General features: G+C 50.0%; 1 protein-coding gene across 3 annotated transcripts; it reads right to left on the reverse strand.

Moving 5' to 3' along the window:
• Positions 1-1,574: 1,574 nt before the first annotated feature.
• Positions 1,575-16,552, reverse strand: LOC102949298 (interleukin-1 receptor antagonist protein). Of its 3 annotated transcripts, none has more exons than XM_007082331.3 (5): positions 16,450-16,552; positions 7,196-7,247; positions 5,178-5,266; positions 3,938-4,050; positions 1,575-2,880 (listed from the first exon to the last, which is right to left on the reverse strand). In XM_007082331.3, exons 1-5 carry the CDS (start codon positions 16,457-16,459, stop codon positions 2,665-2,667), a joined length of 480 nt encoding a protein of 159 aa, XP_007082393.1. In that variant the 5' UTR covers positions 16,460-16,552; the 3' UTR covers positions 1,575-2,664. The 3 variants fall into 3 exon arrangements, with proteins under 3 accessions (XP_007082393.1, XP_007082394.1, XP_007082392.1); XM_007082332.3 differs by lacking the exon at positions 16,450-16,552 and adding an exon at positions 7,390-7,483; XM_007082330.3 differs by lacking the exon at positions 16,450-16,552 and having other exon boundaries at positions 7,196-7,380.
• Positions 16,553-20,452: the final 3,900 nt, after the last annotated feature.

Consider the following 20,452-nt stretch of genomic DNA (forward strand, 5'->3'; position numbering starts at 1 on the left):
CTCCCCCCCCCCCCCCCCCCCCCCCCCCCCCCCGCCCCGCTGCCTCGCCTGCTACTTACCCGCGGCAGCTACTTGACCTAATCATGTGAAGGGTCTGAGCCTCAGGTTTCCCCTTCTGTAATAGGAGGGCAGGGTGGCTGCAGGGCTTCATAAGTGTCGCTGCTATTGTCACCATCAACCGGGGAAGGGTTTTCCGCCCTGAACTTCTCCCTTTACCAGGACTGCAAATCTATCAGTCACGTGTGCCCTTTTCTGACACACGGCACAGCACCCAGACCATCTCATTTCATCCCTATGTTGTCCCCGGGGAGCAGGTGTGGCTACTTGCACCTTACACACGAGGAAGAGAGAGGTGACTGGAGGGTGACCTCCTCCGAGGAGCCAGAGCGGAGATCTAGACGGTTGCCTGTTAACCTGTTTGATTCCGTTTGTTTTTTTAGCAACGAAATCTCCCCTTCCAGCAAGGCTGCCCGTGAAGTCCGGTTTGTGAAGCAGAGAGCAGAGGGCTGGGCCAGAGCTGGGTTCCAGGAGTGGAGCCCCGCCTTGTGGTCTTGCTTTGTGGATTCTGTTTCTCGAGCCTTGGAGAGGAGTGCAGGGGGCGCTGCTTGCAAACCCTCGGTCCAAGTCAACTGTCTCTGGGAACAAGTGAGCAGCAGGCCCCAAGGAGGGAGGAGACCTGGCCAAAGTCACACAGCGGGCTCATGGCCCAGCTGGGCTCCCCTCAAGACTCCCGAGACCAAGTCCAGAAGTCAGCAGAACCCGGGCAGGATTAGGGACAGCACTGCCCACCCACCCTCCTGGTAGCCGAGCTGTGTTTAATGATGGTCTTGCATGCCCACCACACGGGGCCAAATTCAATATTTTCCACCTGTTGATCTCCTCATTTCCCAGTGCCCCCTTTTCTCACACCCCAGAGGGGCAAGGCTTTTTATTTTTCAGACTTCAGAACTGTGAAATGTCACATACACACAGAAAACATATCCATACCAAGAAATAGACTGTCATCTGGGTCCTAAAAGCGGCTGGGTGGCCCTGCCTGCCCTTCTGTCTCCCAGGAGTCACCCACCAAATCTGCTTTCAGACACAGCCTGTCCCTGCTTCTTTGTATGTTTGCACCACCTGTCTACACATCCCTCCACACAACTGCTCGTTGCCTATTTTAGCTTTATGTAAGTGGAATCATGCTCTGTGCATGCTTTTGTGATTCTTGTGCCCCACATCATGCTGGTAAGATGCATCTGTTTTGTTATGGGTAGCCGGCTGCAATTCATCCACTTTCTTTGCTGTCAAGCATTGCGTCGTATGAGCATACGTGATTTATGTCTTCGTTCTTCTGTGATGGGCGTTTGCATTGTTTTCTATTGGGGGCTATTGTGGACAGTGGTACCACACCGCTTCCTGGCCAGATTTGCGCTCCTGTATCCAGAAAGAGTGAGGCCCAAGGAGGAAAGGTCTCTTAGAAGAGAGTCAGCCAGGTCTAGTCTCCAGAGTGACAGAGGTCCAAGGACTCCCCATTTCCTAAGCTCTCCATGCCCCAAGCCTGGCAAGACCATAGACACAGCCAGCAAAGTAGATGAATTTTCAAAATTTTATTGTAAAACAGAGCATAAGTCACAGGGAGTAGAAAACTTTCCACTTAACATACACAACACACATTCACTGAGCACCTGCTAAGGGCCAGGTCATGTGTTCGGCCCCCGCGGGGACCTGAAACACACAAGCCATGCTCCCTGCTCTCAGGAGCTCACAGTCTGGTGCAGGAGACAGACAGAGGCTCAACCATCTTTCAAACAAGTCTCAGAATGTCAGAAGTGCTAAAATGGTCCAAGAGCAATTCCTCCCTCCCAGGAGACGTGGAGAGAACACCAGGGGAGCTGCTTCTGTGCTGTGCCCTGGGGGTTGGGAGCTTTTGACGGGACGGATGGGGGAGGAAAGCACTGCCCGCAGCTGTAAAAGGTCTGGTACTGGGGCCTGGTCAGTGGAGTCCAGACTTCAGGAATGTTACAGAAAGAAAAATTGCGGGGACCAACAAAATACGCTGACTTTTCATTTGTTTAGGTTGAGTTGTTACAAAAATAAGCCAGGTAAATGAAAAAGGAGAGTTGCTTTCACCCTCCCCTGCTCCTTTCCAGAAAGGACAGTCTCCAAATAAAGGACTCTCCTTCAAATTGGATGCAACTGGCTTTGAAAAAAAAAAAGATGAAATCCTTATCTTCCGTCTTGCCACAGACTCTAAAAGCTTTCCCCACGAGACAGCTTGCAAAACAAGGTTGGGCAGGCCAGCGAGTGACAGGAGGGATCCGGGACATGGACACTGGGGCAAGGCAGGAGGGTGAGGAGTCGGCGAGAGGAGAGCAGAGGGCCAGGCTGGCCAAGGCGCCTGGCTTTTGTCCGGAAGCCACAGGCAGCACTGAAAGGCTTGGAGCAGTGCTGTGGCTCAAGCTGCACTTTAGAAAGACCGCTGTGGAGGCAGCATGGAGGTTGGTTAGCTGAGGAGGCTGCTGCTGGAGTCCTGTTAGCAGGGCTCTTGCATATCCTTCTGAGGGTCCACCCCACCGAGGCTGCTCCTCAGAGCCCCACAACAGCCAGGAGACGTCGGGCAGGGTGGAGACGTGTCTCTGGAGTCATCGATGTTGGGAGTGGGGGAAGTGAGGTACAGACACACTAACGTTCCATCTGGAAGTAGAACTTGGTGACCAACATGGCCTCCTCGGGCGTGTTGGTGAGGCTGACGGGCCGGTCGGCCTCCAGGGCTGTGCAGAGGAACCAGCCTGGGCAGGCAGCAGACTCGAAGCTGGTGGTGGGGCCGCTGTCTGAGCGGATGAACGTGAAGCGCTTATCTTGCTCCTTGTTCTTGCTCAGGTCAGTGATGTTAACTGCCTGGAAGCCAAGACATGAGCAGTGAGAACGGGGAGGCACGGAGGTCCTGTGCTGCCCCCTTCTCCCCACCGTGACATGGCCTCTGGCTGGCCCAGAGCAAGTGCTGGAGAAACACTGACCTGGGACCAGTCACGTGTCCTACACCTCCTAGGACAGCAGAGTCTGTCCCACTGTCACATCTTGACTTTGAAAAATCTGGCCACTCTAGCCATGGGCCAATAAGTTTGGTAAGCACATGGTACCATCAGCAGAGACCAAGGCATGTGGAGGCTGGTGCTCTGTCAAGGTCTATGCCTCTGGAAAGAGGGCATGGTGGAGAAGGATAGGTGCCCCTATCCACTGGTGGGGGCAAGTGACAGTGCCATGCTCACAGCTACTCACGTTGGGTTAAGATCTTGTCCAACAAGCACCTAAGACAAAGCCATCTTTTCCCAGGGCTGGCAGCCCATTAATATTGCAGGGATCAAGGAATACAGGGCCCTGAACAGGATGCCAACTCATGGGTTTGAGTAGATAAGGATTGGAAGAGAAGGGTCCTGAAGCTTGGCTTCACTGGAAGGTGGCAAGCCTAAGCGGGTTGGGGCCCCTCAGGCAAGAGAGTGACCCACAGAGAATGAGATCCCAAATGAACAATCCTTCTTCGCCCCCTCCCTTACTGAGACTAGACTTAGCCACGCAATGGGCTTCAGCCAATGGGACATTAATGATATGGTGCAAGCAGGGGTTTGATAAGCATTTGCACAGTGAGGCTTGTCATTTTGGAAAAATCCCTCTTAGGAAGCCAGCCGCCATGCTGTAAGGAAACCCAAGCCGACAACAGAGCTCTGAGAGAGCACCCGAAACAAGGGCCTGGAGGGTGAGAAACCATCTTAGACGCCCCAGCGCCAGCAGAGCTCTCTCCCGGGTGCAGCTGCAGGAGGGGCGCGAGCTGCACTGAGTGGGTCAGAACTACCCAGCTGAGTCCCCCTAATTGGCCCACAGAGTCCCGAGGAAGAGCACATTACGGTGGTTCCAGCCACCAGGTTTGGGGTGCTTGTTACCTGAGACAGGTCCTTACCTCCAGCTGGAGCCTAGTCTCATCACCAGACTTGACACAGGCCAGGCAGAGCTTCCCCCCATGGATCCCCAGGAACATGGCATGAGACTCAATGGGCACCACGTTTAACTTTTCTGGGGAAGAGCACAGGGGAGGGTCAGGTTGTAGAGAGAATGGGAGGCAGCCTGGACTCTCCCAGGAGAGTTTTCTGTCTCCCCCTGACCAACTAAAACCCTAAGATCGGAAGGACACTGAGGCGCCATCTTCCTGGTCCGCATTCAAATAGCAGATCAAACCAAACTCCCTATCCAGTTACTCCTCAAGGACCAAGTGGCCTAGATTCTGCTCCACATGGTTTCTATCCTTCCTTCTTCCCAGGATACGGGTGCTCCAGGTCACCAAGTCTGCTGCCCATGAGGACAGAAAATAGCACATAATGGGCTCCAGGGCTTGGTCTACAGGGACCTGAGTGACTTTGAACCTGCCTCTTACCCTCGGCGGTCTCTGAGCCCTCACATAGCAGTGAAAATCTCAGCCTTTCTGCCCTTCAGTGTGTTCGTTAGGAGAATTAACAGATGGACAGGAAAGGTATGTCTCATACTCTTTCAGAAGGGGGCAGGGGGCCAAAAACAAGGGGATGGGGCAGGGTGGAAAGATGGAGATCAGATGGTGCCGTTCTATAGTATCAAGTCAGCCGATAGGGATGTGAAAGCATCCCGGAAGGCTAGTGCTGAAAGAATCTCCCATCATGCCCTCACAGTGGCCTCATTTTACTAAAGGGAAAAACTGAGGTGGGGGAGGGGGCAAAGCTTGCCCGTGTTCATGCAGCTTGTTTAGCGCACAGACCAGAACACGGCTGAGTGTGGTGTCTGTGAATAAGGGACATAACCCAGCCTTAGATATGGTGTATTCATTTTGGATGGTAGTTAGGGTCTGGACAACAGAGCAACATGGAAGGCTTAATAGTCACAGAGGGAAAGGGCCCATCTTACCTTCTGTGCCCTATCCCTGCCAGCTGTGGCCTGGGAACCCTGTGCCAGTTGGTGGGGGCTCCAGACCTAGGCTTTAAGGCTCCCACCCTCTTGAGGCTGCCCTCAAGTATGCCCTCTGGTGGCCAGGCTTCCCCCAGCTTCCCACTCAGCCGCAAAGACCCAATGGGGATCAGGGCTTTGAAACTAAGGTTTTGGGGGAACAGGATAAGGACTCCAGGGCAAAGTGACCCGGTTCCCACGCAGCAGCCACTTTCCTGGCAACCACTCACCTTCTAATTTAGTACTTGGTCCTTGCAAGTATCCGGCAACCAGTTGGTTATTCCTTAGGTAGAAGGTCTTCTGGTTAACATCCCAGATTCTGAAATGCAAAAGGACCCAGCTGTGGGAAACAACCTCTGTGTGCCCAACCCTGTGCTCCACCCCTTCCTGTGTGCTCCAGAGCTCACTGGATCCACATTCAACTTTCTGCCAGGGGTGTGGGATTATTTCTGTTACACCCATGGCGTGGAGGAGAGATTGAGGTCAACACTGATTAAGGAGCAGACCCAACTCCCACAGCTGGAAAGCAGTGTACCCACATCACATTCTTTTTTTTTTTTTTAATGTTTATTTACTTTTAAGAGAGAGACAGAGCGTGAGTGGGGGAAGGGCAGAAAGAGACGGAGACAGAATCCAAAGCATGTTCCAGGCTCTGAGCTGTCAGCACAGAGCCCAATGTGGGGCTCGACCTCATGAGTCATGAGATCATGACCTGATCTGAAGTTGGACACTTAACGGACTGAGCCACCCAGGTGCCCCAATGCGCACCCACATTCTATCCCTCTCCTCACTTGTTATTCATCCTCTGATTCCCAGAGCAGACACCTTCTACTTCAGCAAAACATGCTCTAGAGTAGCACCATCCAATAAAAGTTTCTGGGTGCAGAAATGTTCCAGATCTACCCTGTCCAATATGGCAGCCACCGGCCACATATGGCTATTGAGCTCTTGAAATGTGGTGGGACTGAGGATCTGAATTTTAAATTCAATTTAATTTTTATTAATTTCAGTGTAAATTTAAAGAGTTGTCTGAGACTAGTGGCCATCACAGCAGTTTCAAGAGACACAGCAGCTTGTAGCTAACTCACTCTGAGCCTTAGACAGTGAGGGTCTGTTCCCATCAGCCAGTGGCTGCTCTGCGTCTGGCAGGGGCAGCACTCCCTGGGAACAAGCTTCCTTTCCAGCTCACCCAGGGACTTCCAGTCTTTTCTTCTTGGTCAAGGGCTGAGAGCGGGACTAACAGAGACTCCATTCCCTACTGCCCCCCACATGACCTTGGACCTGTACCTCATCTCCTCACACGTGAAGTGTGGCTAAAACCACCCATCTCATCAGGTGACCTTGGGGAGCTCATGAGCTCAGTGAGGGATAGTGGGACAAACTGTGAAGGTCTTTGCACATGTGAGGATTTGACCTTCCGAGATTTTTCTTAGTTCCTAGATGAGTCTTCTCCTAGAGACCTCTAAGGGCATCTCCTGGAGCTCCCAGCCAGTAGGTGGAGGCAGAGGCAAATCTCGTGAAGCAGTTTCCATGTCTGGAAAGGGGAAGGACTTGCCCCGGATGCACACGCACATGCATGCACACACTTACACAGGCATGCACAGAACCCCAAACTTCAGCCTCAAGCACAGAAACTCAGTCTGAGGGTGAAGTCACCCTGACAAGGCTCAGTCCTAGGATGTCACAGGACAGAGGGCACACATGGACAGCATCAGAGCCTGCCAATATTCCCACAGTGTTGGTGACATCTCACAAAACTCCTGGCTCAATTTTTAAAAATCACAGTAGTTTTCAGGCCCTACTTGACGTTCACAACGACTCAGTAAGGCAGGCAGGGGGTTATCATTAACCCCATGTCACAGATGGGGAAACTGAGGCCCCAGAGGAGCAGGATCCTCCACCATGTCAACACGGAGCCGCAGTGCTAGCCGGCAGTCTGGGACTCTGGGCCATGCTCTGCCCACAGCCACCCTGTCTGCTTCTTTGCCCAGCAAAGAGCCTCAGCATGGTTCCTTGGCCCCTGCCTGTCACCCACCGAGTCGCCAGTCTCCGGGAAATAAGTCTCTGGCCAAGTTACTCTGAAATGCAAGCCCTGAAGACCACGCATGTGGCTCCCCTTTCCTGAATAACGGGCATCCCTTTCCAGTCCAAACCCAGTTTTCAGGTGCTGTGGAGGCCAACGTCCCCAACGGCTGCGATGGCTCCGTTTTCCTGTCCGTCCACCCCACCTCTGCAGGGGTGGCCTTACCTGAAGGCTTGCATCCTGCAAGGTCTCTTCCCCAAGGGATGGCAGGCTGTCTCTGAATAGAACAAGAAAAGGAGGAAAGAGATCAGGTAACTGGGGGGGCATCTGCAGATTTCCATTCTGTGGCCACGGCGAGGCAATGGGACACTGCCATTTCAGGCCCGGAGTAGCTGCTTATAAAGAAAATAGTCACTCACCCAAAGCAGGCTGTTGCCGCCCTGTCCCACTCTGAGAAACGGAAATGCCCTCACATTTCCAAAATGAGAAACCCTTGTTGTTGTCACTTTCAACCGTGCTGAGTGTCGCAATGGGGTGTTGTAACTGACTCCCTCCCCTTTCCCCCTGTGTAATTTCCCCAAAATTGAGCTTTCTATTTCCCCCTCACCAAGTTCCTGGGAAGAAGAGCACAATGAAAACTGAACGCTCCCTCATCTTCCTGACAGGTATCCTGAGACTGTTTGTTGACTTTGTAAAAATAGATTTAAGTAGAAAACTCCTCCTCTCCTAAAGCTAAGTGGTGGGGTTCCTCAGCACCCAGGACAGTCTCATGTCACTTTGTATTCTTTGAAGGATGCGTGCCCTTGCTGGACTCTGGACCAGGGACTAGCAAACATTCTGTAAGGGACTAGATAGTAAATATTTTAGGGTCTGTCTCCGTCACGATTACTCAATTCAGCTACCGTAGCTTGAACAGTAGAAGAGGCGATCTGTAAATGAGCAGGCTGATTGTGTTCCGATACAACTTTATTTACAAAAACGGGTGGTGGCCAGGGTTGGCCTGGTTTGCGGACCTCCTGCTGTAGTGCAAACTTCCTGAGAGGTGCTTTGAAGCCAGCTCTATTCCTGCTATCCGAGTCTTTAAAGTAATCGTCTTGGGAAAATGGGGCCAATTCAGCACCTGGAGAAAAATGGATCCAAATTTCACCTCTGCCACTTGCCATTTGCTACCCGCATGACCTGGAACAAGTCACTTCACTTATTTGGGCCTCTGTCTCCATCTCCTCATGCCCAGAATGGGATTGATCACGTCTTCCTCATGGGTGAAAAGGAGGAGGGAGGGAGGGAGAGAAGGAGGAAGGAAGGAAAGGAAGGAAGGAAAGAAGGAAGGAAGGAAGGAAAGAAGGAAGGTAAAGGAAGGGAAGGAGGAAGGGAAAGGAAGGGAAGAAGGAGAGGAAAGTTCTAGCCTGCAGTGAGCACTAACACGCATTAACTTCTTTCCTTACTACATTCTAGAAGTTAGGAAAAAGGTATGCGTACTCCCATTTACGGATAAGGAAAATATGGACAGGGCTTCCGCATGATCAGAGTACACAATGCTAATGCAGGAATGTAGACTGAAGCATTGGAGAACTGGATGGGAGCTCGGCAGCCCTCCTATCCCACCCTACCATTGTTTTGAAGAACACTAAGACTCAGAGAGGGAAAGGGACCCGCCCAAGGCCACACAGCACGTTAATGGCAACGATATGCCCAGGAATCCAGGTCTCCAGGCTCCTAGCCAGTGGTCATCCTGTTCACAGCAGCTGATCTTGATGAGCTCAGCCAACAAATATGTTCAACCAACAAATCAGCATCTGTGTCCAAATGAGAGTAAAATCCTTCAAGGAGGAAGGCTACACTGCGTATTTGAAAGTTGCTAAGAGAGTAGATCACAAAAGGTATAAAAGATAAGACATAAAAGATATTTTTATGACTATGTATATAAAACAGCTGCTGGGTAAATCACTGTGTTGTACACCTGTGACTAATACAATGTTACATGTCAATTATACCTCAATTAAAAAAATTTTTTTAAAAAGGCAGGCTTCTCAAATCTTTCAGAGCAAGTGGAACATTGCTGCAAAAATTGTATCACCTCCCTGAGTGATTCCTTTGAGGATCAAAGTGGCGTGTACGTGTCCCCTCTGTTCTCACAAGGTGAGTGACCTTGAGGGAGACATTCACCTTTGAAACACATGCGAGAAACAGTATCTACCCTTGAGGGCCAAAGGGGAGTTTTGTTTGCGTGGGGGAGGGCTGGCTGAAGGAGGTGATGTGTAAGAACCTGCTTGATTATTTGCCTCTTGCAGCATTTGCTGAATCGCGGGATACGATTTCTGGAACGCTTAGAAATCATCAGGTGCCTGAACTTGGTCAGCACCTCTCTGAGATGAAAGGCAGCTAAACTGTGATAAACCCTCTCCTACGTGCCTCAATGTTCCATCCACATCCCTTGAAAAACGTCCCTGAAGACTGAAGAGAAGTGACTTGCCTAGAGGAGGCCGAGCGGCCCGGAGCCTGCCCTCAGACGGCACTCCAAGCCAAGGTCCCACCCCCCCTGGGGCTGCTGGGTAAATGCTCCTCTGTCCCTAGCCCAAATTCAAAGAGACAGGTTTCTCCTGGAGAACAGAGCCCTGAGTTCTCCACCTTTGCCAGGTCTGTGCCCTTTTCCCACTGTGCCCAAGAAGGGTCCTGGCAGGCCGTTCTGAGTATAGAGGAAGGAGTTCCTAGGGCCGGGCCGACAAGTCAGGCCGACCTGGGGCTGCGTCCTCCCATCACTTATGAGCTGGGCCACCCAGGCCCAGGTCTCTTGGCCTCGGTTTCATTATCCATTAGACAGGCCTAATAATTGAAGCCTTGTCACGGGGTTCTGTGAGGACTGAGATGGTGCACATGGTGTATTTAACCCTGACCCTGGCACGTAGGAAATACACAAACAATAGAAAGCTACTGCGTCTGCTTTGTGGCCCCACGTAAAGTGAGAGAGGTCAGTCACAAGGCCCCTGAGCCAGTCAGCCCTGCCCTGCACGCCCAGTTGGACTCCCGAGGGGGAGGCCCTCATCCCTCTGGGCTGGGGGAGGAAAGGAGTGGGGGGTGAGAGGCTCTTTCCCTCCCCTCACGCTTCTGGCCACAATTCCTCTCTTGGTTCCGTCTTATCAAAATAGTTGGTGTCCCGATGATCTCTGCCCACAGGAAATCTCTGACTAAACTTGTTCTCAGTTCTGGCTCCTCAACCGCTCACTCCAGTTCCCGAATTCGGTTTAACGACCACACGACATAGCGGACCCTGGGAGCTCCAGGCATCACAATTGTATCTAGTGCCTTCCTCGGCATGCCGAGCCCTGCCCTGCTAGACACTGGTGACTGCAGAAATGACTAAGGCCCACTCCAAGGGAAATAGGAAAACCAGGCTCTGTCTGTGTCCTTGGAGCGATACTACACAGACTCTACAGGCCCCTGTTGATGCTTCTAGAGCTCCATTCACATAGGAAGTGCTCAATAAATGCTAACTATTTCTCAATTTCAGTTAATTACATCTTTCAGTTCTAAGATTTCCATTTGCTTCCTTTTTTTTTTTTGTATAGTTTCTACTTCTCTGCCAAAAGTTTCCATCTTGTCTTTTAAATCCTTGAACACAGTATTCATGGTTCTTGTAAAGGCTACACCTGATAACTTCATTATTTGAATCCCTGCTGTGTCTCCTTCTGCCGTCCGTTTTTTCTCTGGTGCGCAGGTTGTCTTACATATGCCTGACTACTTTTTACTGACTGTTGGGCACTGTAGCATATCAAAAACTGCAGAGATCATTTGAGGCTGCGGACAAGTCATCTAGAGGTGTATATATCTAGAGATGATTCACTTTTGCTTCTTCTGGGGAGTGAGGCTATAGGCACTGAAGCCCCACATGACCTTAACCCCAAGAGGCTTGACACGAACGGAGCAGAGCTTTAATAACCAGGCAGACTGTTCCATTTCTGTTCACTCCCAATCCTCTCGGGTCCCAGCCCAGACCTGGGGGGTTTATTGAGGCCCCTCCTCCTCAGTGAGAGCTAAAGTACACATTTTATCCTCTCCCTGCCCCCACCCCCCCAGTCCCGTAAGTCTGTCCAAAACTCAGCTGGGGCTTCTAAAACCAGCCAATGCTTCCCAGGGCAAAGGGGCCCAGTGCTGACCTCCACCTGTCTGGGCTTTTGTAGTTCTTCAAAGCCTTGGTCATTCTTTGACACCTTCTGATTATCTAGAAATACATTTTGCTAGCTTTGCCAGTTATCACAGCAGGAAGGTTGATCCTAGGCCAGGCGTGGACACTGATGTCTATATTATAAGTCTTATTACTCAGGATGGTGGAGTTGGAACAGCTTTTGGGGGGTGTGGGTAGGGGCAGAAGTGACTGAAAAGTTGGGCAGGAGTCAGAGAATGAAGGGCCTTTAATGTAACACCAAGGGGCAGGGAATTTATCTTAGAGAAAATGGAATCAGAGGGTGAGACAGTCAGATTTGTCTTATTAAGATAATCGTGGGGCCAGTGGACAGATGGATTAGACTCGGTGTGAGGTTTGGGGTCACTGAGCCTGAAGGCAGAGGGGTGATGTGCTGGTAAGTGTTGACAGCTGGCTCACCAAAAGGGTTCTCATTAGTAGCATTTGCCTGTTTCTCTGGTGTAAATACTCCCACCGTGGATGATCTTGAGCCACTACCATGACAATGCTGAATGCAAAGCTGATGAGAAATGCACACAAGCACGTCTCGCTGATGCCAGAATCCTGCAGAGGAGGCCGATTTGGCAGCTCGCCTATCTTTCTTGAAAGAAAGCGTCCTATTTCTTTTCTTTTTCTTCTCCTTGTTCTTCTTGTTGTTTTTTGTTTTTGTTTTTTTTGTTTTTTGTTTTGTTTTTTGTTTTTGTTTTTGTTTTTGTTTTTTTAGAGAGAAGGTGCAAGTAAGCAAGGGGCAGAGAGAGAGAGAAAGAGAGAGAGAGAAAAGCAGGGCTCGCCCGATGCAAGGCTCGAACTCACGAACCGTGAGATCATGACCTGGACCAAAGTCAGATGCTTAACTGACTGAGCCACCCAGGCACCCAAAGGCATCCCATTTCTTTCTTTTTTTTTTTCTTCCCCCCACCCCCGACAGGATCTGTTAGTTTATTTATCAAGAGAAACTATTCCATAACCCAATATTCATGTTTCATACTTCAGGAACACAGATCAGCGACAAACTTCCATGGAACTCAACCCAAGGAAATTCTTTACATTCCAAAATCACTTTGCACTCTGAAAGATACCAGCCTTCTTCATCTCCTCAACATCTTTCATGGAATCATAATTTCCACAGAAATCTGCGTATGTCTTCTTTCTTGGTTCGGCCACAGCAAACTTATAGAAAGCTGCAACCCCCAGGGATACAGGGGGCATGTATCCAACATATGTATCCAACAGTATGAAATCACAGACACTTGGCCAGAAGACCTCACATCTGAGGTTTCGCCAAAACACCGGAAGTCTGGGTAGCTATTCTGCTCAACACCAACCTTAAACCCAACGTCCTTCCTAACTGATACAGAAATGGATGGCCAAAAGCATCCTATTTCTTAACTCTAGTCCCTCCCCATCTCAGCCTGGGGGCCTATCGCACTGGTCACGTCCCCCTCGCAGAAAATGATCCCTCCTGACAAATCCAGTTTATCAGGAAACTTCAGTGAATCTTGGTGCAAACGTTTTCAACTATGCCTGCTGGCGCTGCATTTATGTCATGCGAGCACCACTTGTAAAAATTTAAGTCGCCAGCTTTGGGTGGACAGGTGTGCACCTTAAGTTGTAATGTCTCAGTCTCATGTTCAGCCAGCTCTTGAGTACGTGAGTGTCACAGCACACAGCACACAATAGACGCAGTGCTGTTGTCCAAACTTTGGAAATTTTTACTAAGGTAACGGTACAAAGTCTCTGGTTACTCTTTCCAAGAGATGGGTAAATATATTCGTACAAACAGGAGGAGGAACAAATATATCTCATGCCTTCTCTTTGTCAGTTTCCACCTACCCAGCCCTGCCAGGTAACCAAGTCAATTTTAACAAAATCCAGAAGCTTATTAGAAGCTCCCTACAGCAGCAAGCCAGCTTTGGAGACAGATTCTGTCCTGGGCATCTGCAGCCATCAGGGTGACCCGTATGCCCTCCTGCGCCATGTAGGGTGGTCAGGAGATTATATATAACGTCAACTGTTATCAATCATTGCTTCACAAGAAGCTTGCGCTCCTCCTAGGTCTAAATGGTAAACTTACTGAGAATCTCTTGTAAGTTTCAAAGTCTTCCAAGATGTTTTTTGCTTCAACAATTTCTGGGTTTGATCTGAATCTGCACTGAAACCATTATTTATCTAGTTATCTTGTGCTTCTAGAGGGACATGTTTGCTCTTGCCTTCTTGGCTATGGTGACTAGCTTTATAAGGCAGCTAGCTTCTCCACTGGCAGACGGAGATGGGGAGGGACAGGAACCAGGGAATGGGGGAGGGCACAGCTGTGTTTCTTACATGCTTGCTTCAGGCTGTGTGTTCTATTCTTTCATATGGATCTCACTTAGTCCTCATAACAGCTGTGCAAGGTGGATAAATGTAGACCCAAGATGGGTATATATATTTATACTCACTTTGTAGCATAAAAAAAATCAAGGTACAGGAAGATTAAATCACTTGCCCCAGATGGTGGTGGAGGCAGCATTTGAACCCAGTTCTTGTATTCTTTCTTACAGTGCAGTCCTGCCAGAAAGGCAGCTGACCTCTTTCCTCTCTGCCTCATCGCACAGTTAACAGAAGCCAAGGATTGTATTTGCTCCTATGGTGTTCCTTTTGGTTTGAACTCACATCTTATAGAGCAACAATTTATTCCACAATTGCTTGGACATTTTAGGAGTTTGTCTGTTTTTCGGTAGTAAGGAAAGGACGATTCTAAGGCCTTACAGAAGTTAAAGAGAAAAAGCTCTTTATCTGGTTTTGAACTAGAGTGGCCAACTGTCCTGGTTTTTCTAGGACTTTCTAAGTGTTAGTACTAAAAGTCTGGCATCCTGGGAAGTCTCTCAGTCCCTGGAAAACTGAGATGATTGGCCACCCTATAATATGAGTCCTTAAGAGGTGCATATATCGGCGGGTGGCTGGGATTGCAAATTGCAGGCACAGTTAACTGCTAATCATTGTGTCTTGCATAGCAGAGATGTAGTCCATTAAAAAAAATTTTTTTTAACATTTATTCATTTTTGAGAGACAGAGAGACACAGACCATGAGTGGGGGAGGGGCAGAGAGAGAAGGAGACACAGAATCCCAAGCAGGCTCCAGGCTCTGAGCAAGTTGTCAGCACAGAACCCAGTGCAAGGCTGGAACCCACGAACCATGAGATCATGACCTGAGCTGAAGTCAGACGTTCAACCAACTGAGCCACCCAGGCGCCCCAAAGATGTGGTCCATTTTATTAGGTACGTAGATACGTAGATGAAGCACACAAGAACCAAAAAACTTAGTGAGTCTTCCACTTAGGAAAAGAGACCATAGCGGATACAGTATTGATCAATCACTCCCCTTCTGATCAAGTTAATTTTTAATTTAGCCATTCACATTTTGTTTCCTCCAACTATATAAATCAAGATATGTCCACGTCAAGTGGCTTCAGATTGTTTTCAAATGTAAGTTGTGCAAAGGATTTACCCTTTCACTATCACTATTTTCACCTTCACCTCCTCATCCTCCTGCCCTGCCTTCTTCACACACATTAGAGGTATGGTCAGGGGTGTTAGAGAGGAAGCAGAGGTCCAGTGAGGTAAGAGACGTGTCCCAAGCACATACCCACCTTCACCCTGGCTCCTCTGCCCTCGAGTTCCCAGCTCTTCAGGCAAACTACGAATCTCTCCATGATCTCTCTCCTCAGAGCCCTGTTCTCTGCTCGGCAAGGATAGCACCACCCACGTCCCTGGCCTTCCGGAAAACATGGTGTCTTCACTGGGCTCACACACACTCATCTCCTGAACTTGAACTTACTCAGCACCTACCACGTGCCACTTTAAAATATTTTGGGGGTGCCTGGGTGGCTCAGTCGGTTGAACATCCTACTCTTGATTTAGGCTCAGGTCATGATCTCACGATTCATGAGATTGAGCCCCACGTCAGGCTCTGCACTGACAGTGGGAAGCCTGTTTGGGATTCTCTCTCTCCCTCTCTCTCTCTGCCCCTCCCCTGCTCTCTCTCTCTCTCTCAAAATTAATAAACTTAAAAAATAATAAAATATTTTGGAATGAACCGTTTTTAAGTATAGTGGTTTCCTCACATGATATCATTATCTAGTTCTGGGAGTGGCTCCCCCTTTACACATTCAAAAGATACCCAAGACCATGGGCTAACATTTTCATACAAGCCACTGGAGACTGCCTCACCTCCTCCAAAGGGGAGGCCTTGCTGCCCTTGGAAAAACTGCTTGTGGTTTCCAAAGCACTTCTCCCTCCATGACCTCATTCAGTCTCTGCACCCCTAGAACACAACACAGTGATTTAAGAGACAGACCGTCTGCAGTGGAGCCCAGCTCCTCCCCTTGTAGTGGCTGTCTGGCCTTGGGCAAATTACTTAACCTTTCCGTGTCCAAGTTCCCCCTTCTGAAACTAAACAATAATAGTGCTTCCCCATATGGTTGTGAGCATTAGAAGAGACAGGCCACCTAAACAGCTCGGCAGAGCACCTGGCTCATAGTAAGCCCACGGAAGGATCGGCTATTACTGTACCTGTGAAACCCTGAGAGTTTGCCTGCCTCCTCTTGACCTGAGAAGAGCGAGACCCAGAAAGGAGTAATAGAGGCCGTTTGAGGCCAAACACAGGAACTAGGTCTCCAGAACCCTAGTTTTAAGATCTTTTTTCTGCCCTACACAGATCTTAAACAGACTGCAAAGCAGTAGCCCGTAGGCTGCATATTTCCATTGCTCACGTTATTGTTTTATTTAATCAAACTACTACACAAGGAAATCAGAATATCTGACTGCTCCTGAGAAATGACAAGTTCTGGCCACCTGGGCCTGCATTCTCATGAGACAACCAGCTGCTGGAACCAGTCAGTCCCCACTAATTCCCAGTCCCCACCCTTTGGTATTATCCTTCAGCTCTTGTAAGCTAGTGTCCGCATCTTTTAGTATTTCTCATTGAGTTCACACTGTTCTCACCCTCATTTGACAGAAATATTTCTCCAATTTCTATGTCTCTGTCAACAGTGGAAAAGGACCAATAGAGTCTAACAGCTCCATGATTTTTCTCACAGCAGACGTGCTTCCTCTGGCGCCCGCTGGCGGGACAGGCATTGGGCTCACCTCAGTGTATGTGTGTGGCCCGCTGTAGCCTCCACCTCGGCCAGGTCTCCAGCATGGGCCTGGAGCTACATGCTCTTGACATTTCTCTGGAAGCCTGCCCTCAGTAAACACCAGTGGTCGATAGTTTCCTCCCCATTTTTCAGATGGAAAAATAGGAGTGGAAGGAGCTTACCTGATGCCATGGGGAGGGCCTGGTAGCATACGAGGTCTTCTGAGGCCTTCTACACTCTGGCTCCAGACTGAGCTGCTGCACAGAAAGGAGAAGCACCGGGCAGTACCTGTGCCACCAGCACCTCCCAGAATGAAGTTGCTCCTTCCTTCCGGATTACCTGAGGAGAGGAAGAGGAAGAGCTACTGCCTGCCTTCTACACACCCAGGCAGGGCTCGCCAGGCCCAGCTTCCAAAAGGGTGACTCAGGCTAACAGGAACCAAACAGGTTCTTATCTCTGTAAAACCAGAGGCCTCACGTGAGGAACCGACCGGGATTAGTAAGGCTGGACCTTTGTGCGCACCCAACTTTTGTGCTCAACCCAATCATGCATGCATGCGTTTATTCACCTAGTCAATATGGGTTGACCTAATCCTGTGTTCCAGGTAATCTTCCAGGCACTGGGGGAAAGCCAGATAAGGTCCCTGATAGTCTAACAGAGGAGGGCAAGACAAGAAATTAGGAAACAAATGGACTACCTTCATATGAAAGGAAGTGCGGTAGGGGAAATCAAAAACATGATAGGTTTTTGAGGGACCTAGGGGTGGGTGCATGTTTTCTGCAAAGTGGTCAGAGAAGGCCAATCTGAGAAGCTGACTTGCGACCTGAGACCTGAGACCTGAGTAATGTCAAAGAAGTGGAAGAGTGTCCTGGGGGAGGGAAAAGCAAGCACAAAGGCCCTTGGGTGGGGACCTTCTTGGTCTATTTGGGGACCATGTGGAGGCTCATATGGTTGGGGTGTGGCTTATGGAGCATCAGGGTGTCCAACCTTTCCTCCAGGTACCCTCAGGCTCCCCACCCCAGCTGCTGGTATGACAACTGCCCACAAGGCCAGATACTCTCTCCCCACCTTCTCTAGAAGACTCTATGTTCTAAACCTTCTCCTCTTTGCCATTCCGAACTTGCTCTCTAGCTTTATGCCCTTGGGTCCTGCCATCAGGGAGCAGACAACTCAGGAATCTTTAAAACCATCTGGGTTGATACATGGGGAGCAGTGGCAAGGGATCCCTTGGCAAGCTAGAGGTCTTGGATCTTGTCCTCTGGCCTACCACTAACCAGCTGTATGACTCTGGAAGTGTCCCTTAGATTAGGGGCAGGCTGGAGCAAGAAAGGGCCTGCAAACTGCAAAATGCTTTATAGGTTGTGTGCATTGAAATAGGGCTTTGCTCTAGACAGGGCCTTAGGGCACAGGGGAAGGGGAGAGTGAAGGGGCGGGCCAGCCTACTGGCCACCTTCAACCCTGTCTTTTCTGTTGGAGTAGGAAAGGCCATGCTTACTTGCAGAAGGGCTCGTTGTTCATAAACGTTTCAATAGGGGTCTGTTGGAGTTCTTCACTTTTCCCCTAACCCTGCCTCTGGGGCCTGGGCTCATTCCCAGGGCCCCTTCACTCAGCTCACAGGGCCTGAAGTCAGCAGAGAGATGCAGAGAGCCAGAGGCGGCCAGGGTGCCCGTTCCTGGGTACTTCTGACCACAGGGACTTCCCACAAGGCCTTCACTTCCTGTTCTATTCAGCCTTGGCTCATCAGCTAGAATGCCAAGGCTTCCGAGTTTGGGCTGGGAATTTCTGAAGCAGGTTTTGTAGAGAAATTCCTGTTTGCTAACGAATCAGGAACTAAATTTTGTAAACCTGGAAAGTTGGGCCCTTGGGGCAGCTTGGGAACCTGCCTGTGGATGCCATCTTGTCCTCATGGTGTGCATGCCTGTTATTACACCAGGAGGACCACTCTGTGAGGCAGGTTCTGGCACTCAGAGTTTCAGATCCCAGTCTCACAAACTACATCTGTGTTATCTTAGAAACACCTGTAAAAGGAGGGTAAGACTGTTAGTCACCTTGTGGGGTGGTTGTGAGGACTGAGCACACAAGCATAAGATGTTTAGAACACAGGAAGCATTATCTAAGTATGAGCTGTAATTCTGGCAGAGCATGGGTCTGATGTCTCCACGGGGAGCTAAGGGCCTGGCCTAGTCTGCAGTCGGTAAGATGGTAAGCTAGGCTGCCAGTCTGGGTCGGGGATGGCGTGTTGATCAGTGCACAGGGCTGGCATTCCCCATCCAGGCCTGACACGGAGCACTTCCAGGATGGAGGAACCATTTGTAGGCGTCTCTAGCCCTCTAGAGCCTAGCCCACTACTCCAGAACTTTCCTCTCCAGGTTTATCACCTCTCCTCCAAAGCTGCAAAGATCTAAGGGATCAGTGGCCTGGCCTGGAGCACTCAGAGCACCTGAGAAGCCCAGAGTCAAAAACGTCCCAGAGATGGGGAAGTCTACAGTTGTGGGAAGGGCTGGCAATGGGGAACTTGGGAATTCCTGGTGGCTGGGGACCCTGGGTGGTGGAGGGGGGCTGCTTCGGAAGAACACTGAGGCACTCTGCCTCCAACAACAATGACTGACCACTCACTCCAGCACTGACCTCCCTTGGGCCAGGCCATTGCACAAAGAAGGGGGTGGGGGACAGATAGAAGACAAGGGAAAAGCAAGAGGTAATGAGGAGAGCAGGCATCAGGAATGGAGGAATGAGATATTGAGGTTCAATGTTGTTAGAATCCATGTCTCAGATTAAGACAGCTGCAGGTGAGGTCTCCTGGTAGGAGAGATGCCAAGGCCCCAAAGGGAAGTCATATGCTAGGCTCAAAGGCACGGTTCCTGTGCACTGTGGGAAGACTAAGAGCATTAGAGAATCCCTCCACTTCAGCCAGGGGAGACAGGCACCAAAGGGGCATCCTGCTTCCTGCTGGTTTCGGTCCATGAGGCCCGAGCAATGGATCTGAGTTGTGATAAGAGATACCATTGAGCTGTTTCACATGGTCTTAGATCAATACTAGTCCTCACAGGTTCCAGGAGAGTCTATACAACGTGGCTCCAGGCTCAGCCTGCAGAACAATCCCCTTATTCCCTGAACTCTAGCTACACAGTCCTTTTGATTTCTCAAGTTCACCTCTTCCTCCCGCTTCAGGGCTTTGACATAGGCTCGTCCTCTGCAAGGAACACCCTCCCCTGCCCCATTCCACTGACTAGTGGACCATCCTCACCCTTAAAACCTCAGCTCAGACACTTCATTTGCGTGATCCTCTGTGCGACCTCTGCCTCCCTGGCAGGTCACAGTAAGGACTGTGTCTGTTCTGTTCACCGTTATATCCCCAACTCACATGGCGCAGAACCTGCCACATGGAGAAATGAATAAAGGAATGGATGGGAAGCTACCACTCAGGTACAGTCTCTCTCTCTCTCTCTCTCTCACACACACACACACACCCCACTCACACATCTGTATGAATGAATAAGTCTGCCACCATGACATTTCTAAGTGGTCACGCATTGAAACACACATGTTCACATCAACCAACGTCAAGATGTGCAGATTCTGCTTAACCCCACGACCCACTCTTCTGGGAACTTCCCCATTGCCATCATCACAGTTCACAGGGCCAGTCACGTATAAATGTCCCTGACTGTCCCCAGGCCATGGCTGATTGGACAGTAGCTGGGGGGATAGCTCCTCCAAACTAATGCACCACTGGGAAGGAGGAACTAGAATGCAGAGGCCAGGCCACATGTAATTGCTCTCAAACTGAGGACCTCAAAATCCATAAGTCATTGCCCACGTGTGTGGGGTACATTGCAGTTTACAAAGCTCCTAGACGTGAGTCCACGGCGCAGCAGGGCCTGTCTGAGGTTTTGTCTGCCAGGCTCCCTGCCTCACGTGGGTGAGCCACCCCAGCTTTTCTCAGCCCAGCCGTCTTACCACATCCTCAGCCACAGTGCATGGGACTCAGGACCTGAGTTAGAACAATCTAAATCTTCCTGGTATCGTTCATGCTAAATCTAAGAAAGAGAAGCCATTCTACTGGCTTTCACAGCAGCCAAATAGTAAAAGCTGTCAGCTAGTTCTAAGTGCGATTTGGTCCCTTGTGACAACAACCAACAATCACAACAAAATCTAATGTACATTCGCTCCATGAAGACTTAG

This window comes from Panthera tigris, chromosome A3, assembly GCF_018350195.1.
Source record: "Panthera tigris isolate Pti1 chromosome A3, P.tigris_Pti1_mat1.1, whole genome shotgun sequence".
Taxonomy (NCBI): Eukaryota; Metazoa; Chordata; class Mammalia; order Carnivora; family Felidae; genus Panthera; species Panthera tigris.

Coding starts and splice junctions, on each gene's coding strand:
- LOC102949298 (XM_007082330.3), bottom strand. CDS start 7,311: ATGGAAATCTGCAGATGCCCCCCCAGTTACCTGATCTCTTTCCTCCTT. Junction 5,267..7,195: donor TGCAGGATGCAAGCCTTCAG/GTAAGGCCACCC, acceptor TTTGCATTTCAG/AATCTGGGATGTTAACCAGA. Junction 4,051..5,177: donor ACCAAGTACTAAATTAGAAG/GTGAGTGGTTGC, acceptor GCTCTTCCCCAG/AAAAGTTAAACGTGGTGCCC.